The following is a 14390-nucleotide window of genomic DNA, read 5'->3' as shown; positions in this document are numbered from 1 at the left end:
ACTGACACTACTCCCATCATTATCAGCCTCGTGTATAATCCTCACCACTGACACTACTCCCATCATTATCAGCCTCGTGTATAATCCTCCTCACCACTGACACTACTCTCATCATTATCAGCCTCGTGTATAATCCTCACCACTGACACTACTCCCATCATTATCAGCCTCGTGTATAATCCTCACCACTGACACTACTCCCATCATTATCAGCCTCGTGTATAATCCTCACCACTGACACTACTCTCATCATTATCAGCCCCGTGTATAATCCTCACCACTGACACTACTCCCATCATTATCAGTCTCGTGTATAATCCTCCTCACCACTGACACTACTCCCATCATTATCAGCCTCGTGTATAATCCTCACCACTGACACTACTCCCATCATTATCAGTCTCGTGTATAATCCTCCTCACCACTGACACTACTCCCATCATTATCAGCCTCGTGTATAATCCTCACCACTGACACTACTCTCATCATTATCAGCCCCGTGTATAATCCTCCTCACCACTGACACTACTCTCATCATTATCAGCCTCGTGTATAATCCTCACCACTGACACTACTCCCATCATTATCAGTCTCGTGTATAATCCTCCTCACCACTGACACTACTCCCATCATTATCAGCCTCGTGTATAATCCTCACCACTGACACTACTCCCATCATTATCAGTCTCGTGTATAATCCTCCTCACCACTGACACTACTCCCATCATTATCAGCCTCGTGTATAATCCTCACCACTGACACTACTCTCATCATTATCAGCCCCGTGTATAATCCTCCTCACCACTGACACTACTCTCATCATTATCAGCCCCGTGTATAATCCTCACCACTGACACTACTCTCATCATTATCAGCCTCGTGTATAATCCTCACCACTGACACTACTCCCATCATTATCAGCCCCGTGTATAATCCTCCTCACCACTGACACTACTCTCATCATTATCAGCCTCGTGTATAATCCTCACCACTGACACTACTCTCATCATTATCAGCCCCGTGTATAATCCTCCTCACCACTGACACTACTCCCATCATTATCAGCCTCGTGTATAATCCTCACCACTGACACTACTCCCATCATTATCAGCCTCGTGTATAATCCTCCTCACCACTGACACTACTCTCATCATTATCAGCCTCGTGTATAATCCTCACCACTGACACTACTCCCATCATTATCAGCCTCGTGTATAATCCTCACCACTGACACTACTCCCATCATTATCAGCCTCGTGTATAATCCTCACCACTGACACTACTCTCATCATTATCAGCCCCGTGTATAATCCTCACCACTGACACTACTCCCATCATTATCAGTCTCGTGTATAATCCTCCTCACCACTGACACTACTCCCATCATTATCAGCCTCGTGTATAATCCTCACCACTGACACTACTCCCATCATTATCAGTCTCGTGTATAATCCTCCTCACCACTGACACTACTCCCATCATTATCAGCCTCGTGTATAATCCTCACCACTGACACTACTCTCATCATTATCAGCCCCGTGTATAATCCTCCTCACCACTGACACTACTCTCATCATTATCAGCCTCGTGTATAATCCTCACCACTGACACTACTCCCATCATTATCAGCCTCGTGTATAATCCTCCTCACCACTGACACTACTCTCATCATTATCAGCCCCGTGTATAATCCTCACCACTGACACTACTCTCATCATTATCAGCCTCGTGTATAATCCTCACCACTGACACTACTCTCATCATTATCAGCCCCGTGTATAATCCTCACCACTGACACTACTCCCATCATTATCAGCCTCGTGTATAATCCTCACCACTGACACTACTCCCATCATTATCAGCCTCGTGTATAATCCTCCTCACCACTGACACTACTCTCATCATTATCAGCCTCGTGTATAATCCTCACCACTGACACTACTCTCATCATTATCAGCCTCGTGTATAATCCTCCTCACCACTGACACTACTCCCATCATTATCAGCCTCCTGTATAATCCTCACCACTGACACTACTCCCATCATTATCAGCCTCGTGTATAATCCTCACCACTGACACTACTCTCATCATTATCAGCCTCGTGTATAATCCTCACCACTGACACTACTCCCATCATTATCAGCCTCGTGTATAATCCTCACCACTGACACTACTCCCATCATTATCAGCCTCGTGTATAATCCTCACCACTGACACTACTCCCATCATTATCAGCCTCGTGTATAATCCTCCTCACCACTGACACTACTCCCATCATTATCAGCCTCGTGTATAATCCTCACCACTGACACTACTCCCATCATTATCAGCCTCGTGTATAATCCTCCTCACCACTGACACTACTCCCATCATTATCAGCCTCGTGTATAATCCTCACCACTGACACTACTCTCATCATTATCAGCCCCGTGTATAATCCTCACCACTGACACTACTCCCATCATTATCAGCCTCGTGTATAATCCTCCTCACCACTGACACTACTCTCATCATTATCAGCCTCGTGTATAATCCTCACCACTGACACTACTCTCATCATTATCAGCCTCGTGTATAATCCTCCTCACCACTGACACTACTCTCATCATTATCAGCCTCGTGTATAATCCTCACCACTGACACTACTCCCATCATTATCAGCCTCGTGTATAATCCTCACCACTGACACTACTCTCATCATTATCAGCCCCGTGTATAATCCTCCTCACCACTGACACTACTCTCATCATTATCAGCCTCGTGTATAATCCTCCTCACCACTGACACTACTCTCATCATTATCAGCCTCGTGTATAATCCTCCTCACCACTGACACTACTCCCATCATTATCAGCCCCGTGTATAATCCTCACCACTGACACTACTCCCATCATTATCAGCCCCGTGTATAATCCTCACCACTGACACTACTCTCATCATTATCAGCCCCGTGTATAATCCTCCTCACCACTGACACTACTCTCATCATTATCAGCCTCGTGTATAATCCTCCTCACCACTGACACTACTCTCATCATTATCAGCCTCGTGTATAATCCTCCTCACCACTGACACTACTCCCATCATTATCAGCCCCGTGTATAATCCTCACCACTGACACTACTCCCATCATTATCAGCCTCGTGTATAATCCTCACCACTGACACTACTCCCATCATTATCAGCCTCGTGTATAATCCTCACCACTGACACTACTCTCATCATTATCAGCCCCGTGTATAATCCTCACCACTGACACTACTCTCATCATTATCAGCCCCGTGTATAATCCTCACCACTGACACTACTCCCATCATTATCAGCCTCGTGTATAATCCTCCTCACCACTGACACTACTCCCATCATTATCAGCCTCGTGTATAATCCTCCTCACCACTGACACTACTCCCATCATTATCAGCCTCGTGTATAATCCTCACCACTGACACTACTCTCATCATTATCAGCCTCCTGTATAATCCTCCTCACCACTGACACTACTCTCATCATTATCAGCCTCGTGTATAATCCTCACCACTGACACTACTCTCATCATTATCAGCCTCGTGTATAATCCTCCTCACCACTGACACTACTCTCATCATTATCAGCCTCGTGTATAATCCTCCTCACCACTGACACTACTCCCATCATTATCAGCCCCGTGTATAATCCTCACCACTGACACTACTCCCATCATTATCAGCCTCGTGTATAATCCTCACCACTGACACTACTCCCATCATTATCAGCCTCGTGTATAATCCTCACCACTGACACTACTCTCATCATTATCAGCCCCGTGTATAATCCTCACCACTGACACTACTCTCATCATTATCAGCCCCGTGTATAATCCTCACCACTGACACTACTCCCATCATTATCAGCCTCGTGTATAATCCTCCTCACCACTGACACTACTCTCATCATTATCAGCCTCCTGTATAATCCTCCTCACCACTGACACTACTCCCATCATTATCAGCCCCGTGTATAATCCTCCTCACCACTGACACTACTCCCATCATTATCAGCCCCGTGTATAATCCTCACCACTGACACTACTCCCATCATTATCAGCCTCGTGTATAATCCTCACCACTGACACTACTCTCATCATTATCAGCCCCGTGTATAATCCTCACCACTGACACTACTCCCATCATTATCAGCCTCGTGTATAATCCTCCTCACCACTGACACTACTCCCATCATTATCAGCCTCGTGTATAATCCTCACCACTGACACTACTCTCATCATTATCAGCCCCGTGTATAATCCTCACCACTGACACTACTCCCATCATTATCAGCCCCGTGTATAATCCTCCTCACCACTGACACTACTCTCATCATTATCAGCCTCGTGTATAATCCTCACCACTGACACTACTCCCATCATTATCAGCCTCGTGTATAATCCTCCTCACCACTGACACTACTCCCATCATTATCAGCCCCGTGTATAATCCTCCTCACCACTGACACTACTCCCATCATTATCAGCCTCGTGTATAATCCTCACCACTGACACTACTCCCATCATTATCAGCCCCGTGTATAATCCTCCTCACCACTGACACTACTCTCATCATTATCAGCCCCGTGTATAATCCTCCTCACCACTGACACTACTCCCATCATTATCAGCCTCGTGTATAATCCTCACCACTGACACTACTCCCATCATTATCAGCCCCGTGTATAATCCTCCTCACCACTGACACTACTCCCATCATTATCAGCCTCGTGTATAATCCTCCTCACCACTGACACTACTCCCATCATTATCAGCCCCGTGTATAATCCTCACCACTGACACTACTCTCATCATTATCAGCCCCGTGTATAATCCTCACCACTGACACTACTCCCATCATTATCAGCCCCGTGTATAATCCTCCTCACCACTGACACTACTCTCATCATTATCAGCCTCGTGTATAATCCTCACCACTGACACTACTCCCATCATTATCAGCCTCGTGTATAATCCTCACCACTGACACTACTCTCATCATTATCAGCCTCGTGTATAATCCTCACCACTGACACTACTCTCATCATTATCAGCCTCGTGTATAATCCTCACCACTGACACTACTCCCATCATTATCAGCCTCGTGTATAATCCTCCTCACCACTGACACTACTCCCATCATTATCAGCCTCGTGTATAATCCTCACCACTGACACTACTCTCATCATTATCAGCCTCGTGTATAATCCTCCTCACCACTGACACTACTCTCATCATTATCAGCCTCGTGTATAATCCTCCTCACCACTGACACTACTCTCATCATTATCAGCCCCGTGTATAATCCTCACCACTGACACTACTCCCATCATTATCAGCCTCGTATATAATCCTCCTCACCACTGACACTACTCTCATCATTATCAGCCTCGTGTATAATCCTCCTCACCACTGACACTACTCCCATCATTATCAGCCTCGTGTATAATCCTCCTCACCACTGACACTACTCTCATCATTATCAGCCTCGTGTATAATCCTCACCACTGACACTACTCTCATCATTATCAGCCCCGTGTATAATCCTCACCACTGACACTACTCTCATCATTATCAGCCCCGTGTATAATCCTCACCACTGACACTACTCTCATCATTATCAGCCTCGTGTATAATCCTCCTCACCACTGACACTACTCCCATCATTATCAGCCCCGTGTATAATCCTCCTCACCACTGACACTACTCCCATCATTATCAGCCTCGTGTATAATCCTCACCACTGACACTACTCTCATCATTATCAGCCTCGTGTATAATCCTCCTCACCACTGACACTACTCTCATCATTATCAGTCTCGTGTATAATCCTCCTCACCACTGACACTACTCTCATCATTATCAGCCTCGTGTATAATCCTCCTCACCACTGACACTACTCTCATCATTATCAGCCTCGTGTATAATCCTCCTCACCTCTTGCTCTTCGCTGTGGTGCGTTTTCCGGGGGAATATCTGCCGTTTATAGCAGCGGTGGAAAAAAACCCCCAAAAAACGGTTCATACTCTCCCCTCCCTCTTCTTTGCGCGCAGTCCGGCCTCCTGGATGACGTTACATCTCATGTGACCGCCGCAGCCTGTGATTGGCTGCAGCGGTCAAATGAGATGTAACTTCATCCCAGGAGGCCGGACTGGAGAAGAAGCAGGGAGTTCTGGGTAAGTTTTATATCGTTACTCCACTTTGTTGCGGGTTTAAGCTCCACATTAAATTCAATGGGAAAATCCAGCAACAGAAGAGCAGCGACTCCGCAGGTTAAATTTATTTGCGCTTTTTTGGGCGGCGTTTTTCCGCAGCGAGGGGACGAGATTTGTTGATTTTTGCTGCTACTGTAATACGCTGCCGATTTTCCGCAATTCATCCATTGCGGAAAATCTGCGGTGTTTATGCTGTGTTTGCGTTCATGGTCCATGTTATCTGCCGGTCTCCACATCTTGTGATTCAGCTGATGAAGGGCGTGCGTCTCTCCGGAGCTCGTTCTATAAAATGTTTTCATCTCTACACTCCTGGAGCGTGGATCGTGCCGCAGCCCCCTCCCCCTCCGACCGTGTGCTTGTCATGTGACTGCGGAGGCGTGTATATCACGTTATATGATGATGACCAATGTGGCTGGGACGATTTCTGCCTGTTGAGCTCCGTTCGCACTGGTGTCGGATACTGTGACGGACTCCATTGTTTTATAGAAGGTTCGTTGCGGTTCTGTTACTGCGTGTTATGTCATGATGCGTTTATATCTTTCTAGAAACAAAAATCAGAATTCATTGAAAGACAAATAGAGCCAAAAATAACGGCTCCCAGCCCCCCTCCAACTCCCGCTCCTGCCCCTCCAGGAATCTCCGTACCCCTGTCAAGGTCCTTCCCATCAGCAAATCTCATCAGTCGGCAAAGCAGCACTTCCAGTGACAGTGGGACCGGCGCAGTACGAGACCCCCAAGGAGCCAAGCCATGCGATCGTAAGTTCTCTGTACGGTGAGTGTAATATTGGTGTAAGGACCGGTATAGGGTTCGAGTATATGGACTGGTATAGGGCTGTACTGTATGGACTGGTATAGGGCTGTACTGTATGGACTGGTATAGGGCTGTACTGTATGGACTGGTATAGGACTGTACTGTATGGACTGGTATAGGGCTGTACTGTATGGATTGGTATAGGGCTGTACTGTATGGACTGGTATAGGGCTGTACTGTATGGACTGGTATAGGGCTGTACTGTATGGACTGGTATAGGGCTATACTGTATGGACCGGTATAGGGCTATACTGTATGGACCGGTATAGGACTGTACTGTATGGAGAGGTATAGTGCTGTACTGTATGGACCGGTATAGGGCTGTACTGTATGGACTGGTATAGGGCTGTACTGTATGGACTGGTATAGGGCTGTACTGTATATGGACCGGTATAGGGCTGTACTGTATATGGACTGGTATAGGGCTGTACTGTATATGGACTGGTATAGGGCTGTAATGTATGGACTGGTATAGGGTTCTAGTGTATGGACTGGTATAGGACTGTACTGTATGGACTGGTATAGGACTGTACTGTATGGACTGGTATAGGACTACTGTATGGACTGGTATAGGACTGTACTGTATGGACTGGTATAGGACTGTACTGTATGGACTGGTTATAGGACTGTACTGTATGGACTGGTATAGGACTGTACTGTATGGACTGGTATAGGACTGTACTGTATGGACTGGTATAGGACTGTACTGTATGGACTGGTATAGGACTGTACTGTATGGACTGGTTATAGGACTGTACTGTATGGACTGGTATAGGACTGTACTGTATGGACTGGTATAGGACTGTACTGTATGGACTGGTATAGGACTGTACTGTATGGACTGGTATAGGGCTGTACTGTATGGACCGGTATAGGGCTGTACTGTATGGACCGGTATAGGGCTGTACTGTATGGACCGGTATAGGGCTGTACTGTATGGACCGGTATAGGGCTGTACAGTATGGACCGGTATAGGGCTGTACTGTATGGACCGGTATAGGGCTGTACTGTATGGACCGGTATAGGGCTGTACTGTATGGACCGGTATAGGGCTGTACTGTATGGACCGGTATAGGGCTGTACTGTATGGACCGGTATAGGGCTGTACTGTATGGACCGGTATAGGGCTGTACTGTATGGACCGGTATAGGGCTGTACTGTATGGACCGGTATAGGGCTGTACTGTATGGACCGGTATAGGGCTGTACTGTATGGACCGGTGTAGGGCTGTACTGTATGGACCGGTGTATGGCTGTACTGTATAGATTATACTATATTATCATACACTCTCTATACCGTGCCACTATATTATCATACTCACTCTATACCGTGCCACTATATTATCATACACTCTCTATACCGTGCCACTACATTATCATACACTCTCTATACCGCGCCACTATATTATCATACACTCTCTATACCGTGCCACTATATTATCATACAGTCTCTCTACCGTGCCACTATATTATCATACAGTCTCTCTACCGTGCCACTATATTATCATACACTCTCTATACCGTGCCACTATATTATCATACTCTCTCTATACCGTGCCACTATATTATCATACACTCTCTATACCGTGCCACTATATTATCATACACTCTCTATACCGTGCCACTATATTATCATACACTCTCTATACCGTGCCACTATATTATCATACTCTCTATACCGTGCCACTACATTATCATACACCCTCTATACCGTGCCACTATATTATCATACACTCTCTATACCGTGCCACTACATTATCATACACTCTCTATACCGTGCCACTACATTATCATACACTCTCTATACCGCGCCACTATATTATCATACACTCTCTATACCGTGCCACTATATTATCATACACTCTCTATACCGTGCCACTATATTATCATACACTCTCTATACCGTGCCACTATATTATCATACACTCTCTATACCGTGCCACTATATTATCATACTCTCTCTATACCGTGCCACTATATTATCATACACTCTCTATACCGTGCCACTATATTATCATACACTCTCTATACCGTGCCACTATATTATCATACACTCTCTATACCGTGCCACTATATTATCATACACTCTCTATACCGTGCCACTATATTATCATACCCTCTTACTAGTGTTTGACATTCTGTTATGGTGGATCTTATCCCGTGATGTTTTCATGTTTTTATCCTATTGTTTTGTTTGGGGGTAAATTAGTTACTTATTGTATTTATTGACTTTCTTATGTATGTATTGTTAGCTTGGACAATATAGGTTCAGTATAGAACTATAGCGTATGGAAGGGTTATAGTTTGTAGAATGATGTAGAACAGGGGTTCCCAACATGGGCTGCCTGCACCCCCGGGGATGCGAGAGTGAAAAGTATATTTTTTTCAAGTTCAATTTGTTCATGCGCTGTATTGTATGTGGTTTAATTTGTGGTTTAAAAATGGGAAATCTGATTACTTCATCTTCAAATGTGATATTACTTTTGTCAGGGGTTCAAACATTAATCAATTTCCTAGGGGTGTGCGCCACTGTGTGGAATGGTATAGGGTTATAGTGTATGGAATGTTAAAGGGTTATACCGTAAGAATGCGAGCAGGTGGCAAAGGGTCATATTTTTTTACATTTTTGGAGATTTTTTTTATTTTTATAGGACAGCAGAGTCATCTCATTTATCATTAACAGTAGGGACTTGGCAGAGTCATCTCATTATCATTAGAAGACTGGGTCAACAGAGTCGTCACATAATCATTGACAGGCAGTGTCAGCCGAGTCATCTCATTATTATTAATAAAGGACGGTGTCAGCAGAGTCCTCGTATCATTAGAGGGCAGGTCAGCAACGTTATCTCATCATTAGAGGGCTGGGCCAGCAGAGTCACCTCATTCATGATTATGAGATCACTGTTGGCCCTGCCCTGTAATAATGAAATGACTCTGCTGATCCTGCCCTCTTATGATAATGAGATGACTCTGCTGCCCTTGCCATTTTATGATAATGAGATGACTCTGCTGCCCTTGTCCTCATGATAATGAGATGACTGTTGACCCATCCCTCTAATGATAGAGGGCAAGGGCAACAGAGTTACTGCATTCAAATTAGAGCATGGGGTCAGCAGAGTCAACTCATTACCATTAGAGCCGCATCATTACAACCTTTCTGAATGGTGCCCCCTGCAGGTGACGCCGTGTGCATGACCTGTGCTCCAGGTTTACGGTCGCTCAGTCCTGTAGATTTATTAGTGTCGGAGACTCTCAGCCATTATTTGTGATTTTCTTCCCTAGGGAGGAAATCTCAGATGGAAGAAGTTCAAGATGAATTAGTTCATAGACTGACCATCGGACGCCACGCAGCACAGAGGAAGTTCACTGTCCCTCCGCAGAACGCCTCTGCAGTCCATATCTCATACAGCTCATCTGTGGAAGATGTCAAAACATGGCTGCTGACAAAGGGGTTCAATTCTGTGTACGTGATGTGGGGTCTGTGTCGGAAGAAGCGCTCCTGTCTCCGGAAATGATAAAACGTTCTGCAACCTTCTTCTGTCCTTTCTCAACATTTTCAAGATCTCTGCTTGCTGTCTGTAAATTGGACCAGTCTTTATTGGTTTAACCTGATAACAAACCCATCCTGAACTAATACTACTCACAGCTGAGGGTTTGCTACAATTGTATCCACAATCCTCAGAGCTAAACAGCATGGACTCCAGAGGGCTGAAAACCTGTACGACCTAATGCTTCTCAGCCGGGCAGTGATGGGAGTTGTATCGAGTCTGGACAATCCCCAAATCTCTTTTCTGTCTGATAGTTTGTTACAATGGATCAGTGCAGGTAAACTGTTCAGATCTCAGGAGCCTGGGTACAATTGTAGCAAACCCACAGCTGTGAGAAGTAATAGTTATTTATTTTTTATTCACCTCTGGATGCAAACAACAATGTTCCCATTCACTGACAGCAAGCAAAAGTCAGAAAGCTGCAATTCTACAGTGAATAAAGAGAAGCAGTTACTGTGATAATGTGTGGCCCCCTGGTAGTTATACTAGTGAGTGGCAATATGGGGGGCTGCTTAGTGGATGTAATTCTACTATGGGGGTCTGAGTGGACGAGTCCTCTAATTCTTGTCACCCCTCTGTCCTGTAGAACCGTCGATAGTCTGGGGGTGTTATCCGGAGTGCAGCTCTTCTCTCTTACAAAGGATGAGCTAAAGACAGTCTGTCCGGAGGGGCCACGAGTCTACAATCAGGTGACGGTGCAGAAAGCGGCTCTGGAGGTAAAATGTGTGTGTCAAGTATGTTCACTATTCTTATGGTGGCTCCTGGGGCCCTCTGGACTGATTGTGGCTCCTGGACTGATTGTGGCTCCTGGACTGATTGTGGCTCCTGGACTGATTGTGGCTCCTGGACTGATTGTGGCTCCTGGACTGATTGTGGCTCCTGGACTGATTGTGGCTCCTGGACTGATTGTGGCTCCTGGACTGATTGTGGCTCCTGGACTGATTGTGGCTCCTGGACTGATTGTGGCTCCTGGACTGATTGTGGCTCCTGGACTGATTGTGGCTCCTGGACTGATTGTGGCTCCTGGACTGATTGTGGCTCCTGGACTGATTGTGGCTCCTGGACTGATTGTGGCTCCTGGACTGATTGTGGCTCCTGGACTGATTGTGGCTCCTGGACTGATTGTGGCTCCTGGACTGATTGTGGCTCCTGGACTGATTGTGGCTCCTGGACTGATTGTGGCTCCTGGACTGATTGTGGCTCCTGGACTGATTGTGGCCCCTTGGACTATTTGTGGCTCCTGGGGCCCCTTGGACTATTTGTGGCTCCTGGGGCCCCTTGGACTATTTGTGGCTCCTGGGGCCCCTTGGACTATTTGTGGCTCCTGGGGCCCCTTGGACTATTTGTGGCTCCTGGGGCCCCTTGGTCTATTTGTGGCTCCTGGGGCCCCTTGGTCTATTTGTGGCTCCTGGGGCCCCTTGGTCTATTTGTGGCTCCTGGGGCCCCTTGGACTATTTGTGGCTCCTGGGGCCCCTTGGACTATTTGTGGCTCCTGAGGCCCCTTGGACTATTTGTGGCTCCTGAGGCCCCTTGGACTATTTGTGGCTCCTGAGGCCCCTTGGACTATTTGTGGCTCCTGAGGCCCCTTGGACTATTCGTGGCTCCTGAGGCCCCCTGGACTGATTGTGGCCCCTGGGGCCCCCTGGACTGATTGTAGCTCCTGGGGCCCTTTGGACTAATTGTGGCTCCTAGGGCCCTCTGAACTGATTGTGGCTCCTGGGGCCCTCGTTGACTAAGGCTGTTACTCTGGGGGCTTTTATTATGTTAGCGCAGTATACAGATGCTGAGGTTTAGTCACTGTGTAGCGGCGGTGACCAGGATCGGGGACAGAGATCCCTCTAGTCCCATAGACAGGAGCCTCTGCTCAGGTCCCACGTGTTTATTGGTTGGAAATGACTTTTATCCATCAACTGATCCACAAGAGGCAAAAAAACAAACCCCTTGGTGATTGTGGCCGGGGAACAGCGTCCTCCTCAGAACACAAGGAGAAGTACTGGGGGTGGAAATCCAACACCATTATTCCCCCAGTCCAAACCTCCAATATCGGAGAGACCGCCAACCCATTTATTACTCTGGTTAATGCCTGGGCCCCCATTATGTAGCACAGAGGCTTTTGGGCCCCCTCAGACACCACTGCTACCTCTACACGCCCTACAGCTGCGCCTCTGTTACAATGTGTATCCCAATAATGCCCCATAGCTTAGATACTGCTGCTCAGCTTACTGGTAACCAGTGTACCCAGGCCCTTCTCTTGTTCCGTTATCCCCAGTTTGGTGCCAATTAATGTTCATGCCGCCAGACTATCACTGCGTCCGCTCTGTGATCGACAAGAAATGAAAAATTGGCCTCAATCGTGACGCATTACATAGTACACAACGTTGTGTCCTCCACCGCTCCCAGTACACAACCTTGTGTCCTCCACCGCCCCCAGTACACAACCTTGTGTCCTCCACCGCTCCCGGTACACAACCTTGTGTCCTCCACCGCTCCCGGTACACAACCTTGTGTCCTCCTCCACCGGTCCCGGCACACAACGTTGTGGTCTCGACCGCTCCCGGCACACAACGTTGTGGTCTCGACCGCTCCCGGCACACAACGTTGTGTCCTCCACCGCTCCCGGCACACAACGTTGTGTCCTCCACCGCTCCCGGCACACAACCTTGTGTCCTCCACCGCTCCCGGCACACAACCTTGTGGTCCTTACTGCTCCCGGCACACAACCTTGTGGTCCTTACTGGTCCCAGTACAGGTTACATTGGTCACCGCGGCTCCCAGTGGTCAGTCTACCATTTACAAGTACTGTTGATGCCACTCATCCCGTAATATCAGCTGCAGGTCGTACATTTTGTGGGTTCATGTTTGGGGTCTTGGCCACTGATGATCAGGACTGACCTGGAGTAAAACTCTCATCTTTCCTCTCTCTTCCAGAAAATGAACGGAAGTTCTGAGCTGCAAGAAATCATGAGAAAACGCCAAGAAAAGGTTAATGCGGCTGCCAATGATTCTGGGGTTGAATCTTTTGATGAAGGAAACAATCACTGACTTTTTGTATTTTTACAGATTTCCTTCATTTCGCCAATTTAGTTACAGAATTTTGTTGCTGGACGTTTTTCTTGTGCGTTTGGTTCTCCAGGCAGATGATCCATTCACGGTCTACAAGTCGGAGAGGAAAGTGCCGCAATCTGACGTTTCCTACTGGATCAGTCCACACTGGTGGATCTGGGGGTCAGTACTCCTTCTGCCGTGTGAGGGGGTGGGGGCGATGTGGGACAGTCGGAGGCCTCTGAGGACGGCCGGGTCGGTCTTGTCTGCCGCAGTATTGGACGTTCTGCAGGGACAATCCAGGAGCCATGTTTGTATTTCTTCTATATTTGTCTTCTATCAATAAAAGTTTAGAAAGTTTTTGAGGAAATGCTAAATATAGAAATGATTTTATTATTTATTCTGAGGTCTCTGATGAGTAAATTGTTTTTATTGACCAGATCTACATGTGTCATATGTCAAATGTTATGTAAATGGCGCGGCATGGCTAGCGCGGCAACCTGAGCGGACGAGTCAGTGCTCAGTCTCCTTAGGCTTGGTTCACACGACCTATTTTCAGGCGTAAACGAGGCGTATTATGCCTCATTTTACGTCTGAAAATACGACTCCAATACGTCAGCAAACATCTGCCCATTCATTTGAATGGGTTTGCCGATGTTCTGTGCCGACGACCTGTCATTTACGCGTCGTCGTCTGACTGCCTCGTCAAAGAAGTGCAGGACACTTATATACATTATATGCGGGACACTTAT

At 46.8% G+C, this 14390-nt stretch overlaps 1 protein-coding gene across 1 annotated transcript; it reads left to right on the top strand.

Annotated features, from left to right (window-relative positions):
* The first annotated feature begins 6444 nt into the window (after positions 1-6444).
* LOC142698233 (epidermal growth factor receptor kinase substrate 8-like) lies at positions 6445-14074 on the top strand. The gene is made up of 6 exons (XM_075847872.1): positions 6445-6690; positions 6784-6994; positions 10331-10511; positions 11183-11312; positions 13525-13578; positions 13657-14074. The coding sequence occupies exons 1-6, from the start codon at positions 6445-6447 to the stop codon at positions 13678-13680; spliced, it is 846 nt and encodes a 281-aa protein (XP_075703987.1). The 3' UTR covers positions 13681-14074.
* Positions 14075-14390: the final 316 nt, after the last annotated feature.

The sequence above is a fragment of the Rhinoderma darwinii genome, unplaced genomic scaffold, assembly GCF_050947455.1.
Source record: "Rhinoderma darwinii isolate aRhiDar2 unplaced genomic scaffold, aRhiDar2.hap1 Scaffold_1005, whole genome shotgun sequence".
In the NCBI taxonomy this organism is placed as follows: Eukaryota; Metazoa; Chordata; class Amphibia; order Anura; family Rhinodermatidae; genus Rhinoderma; species Rhinoderma darwinii.
The sequence above is the reverse complement of the archived record's forward strand: the minus strand, read 5'-3'. Positions and strand labels throughout refer to the sequence as shown.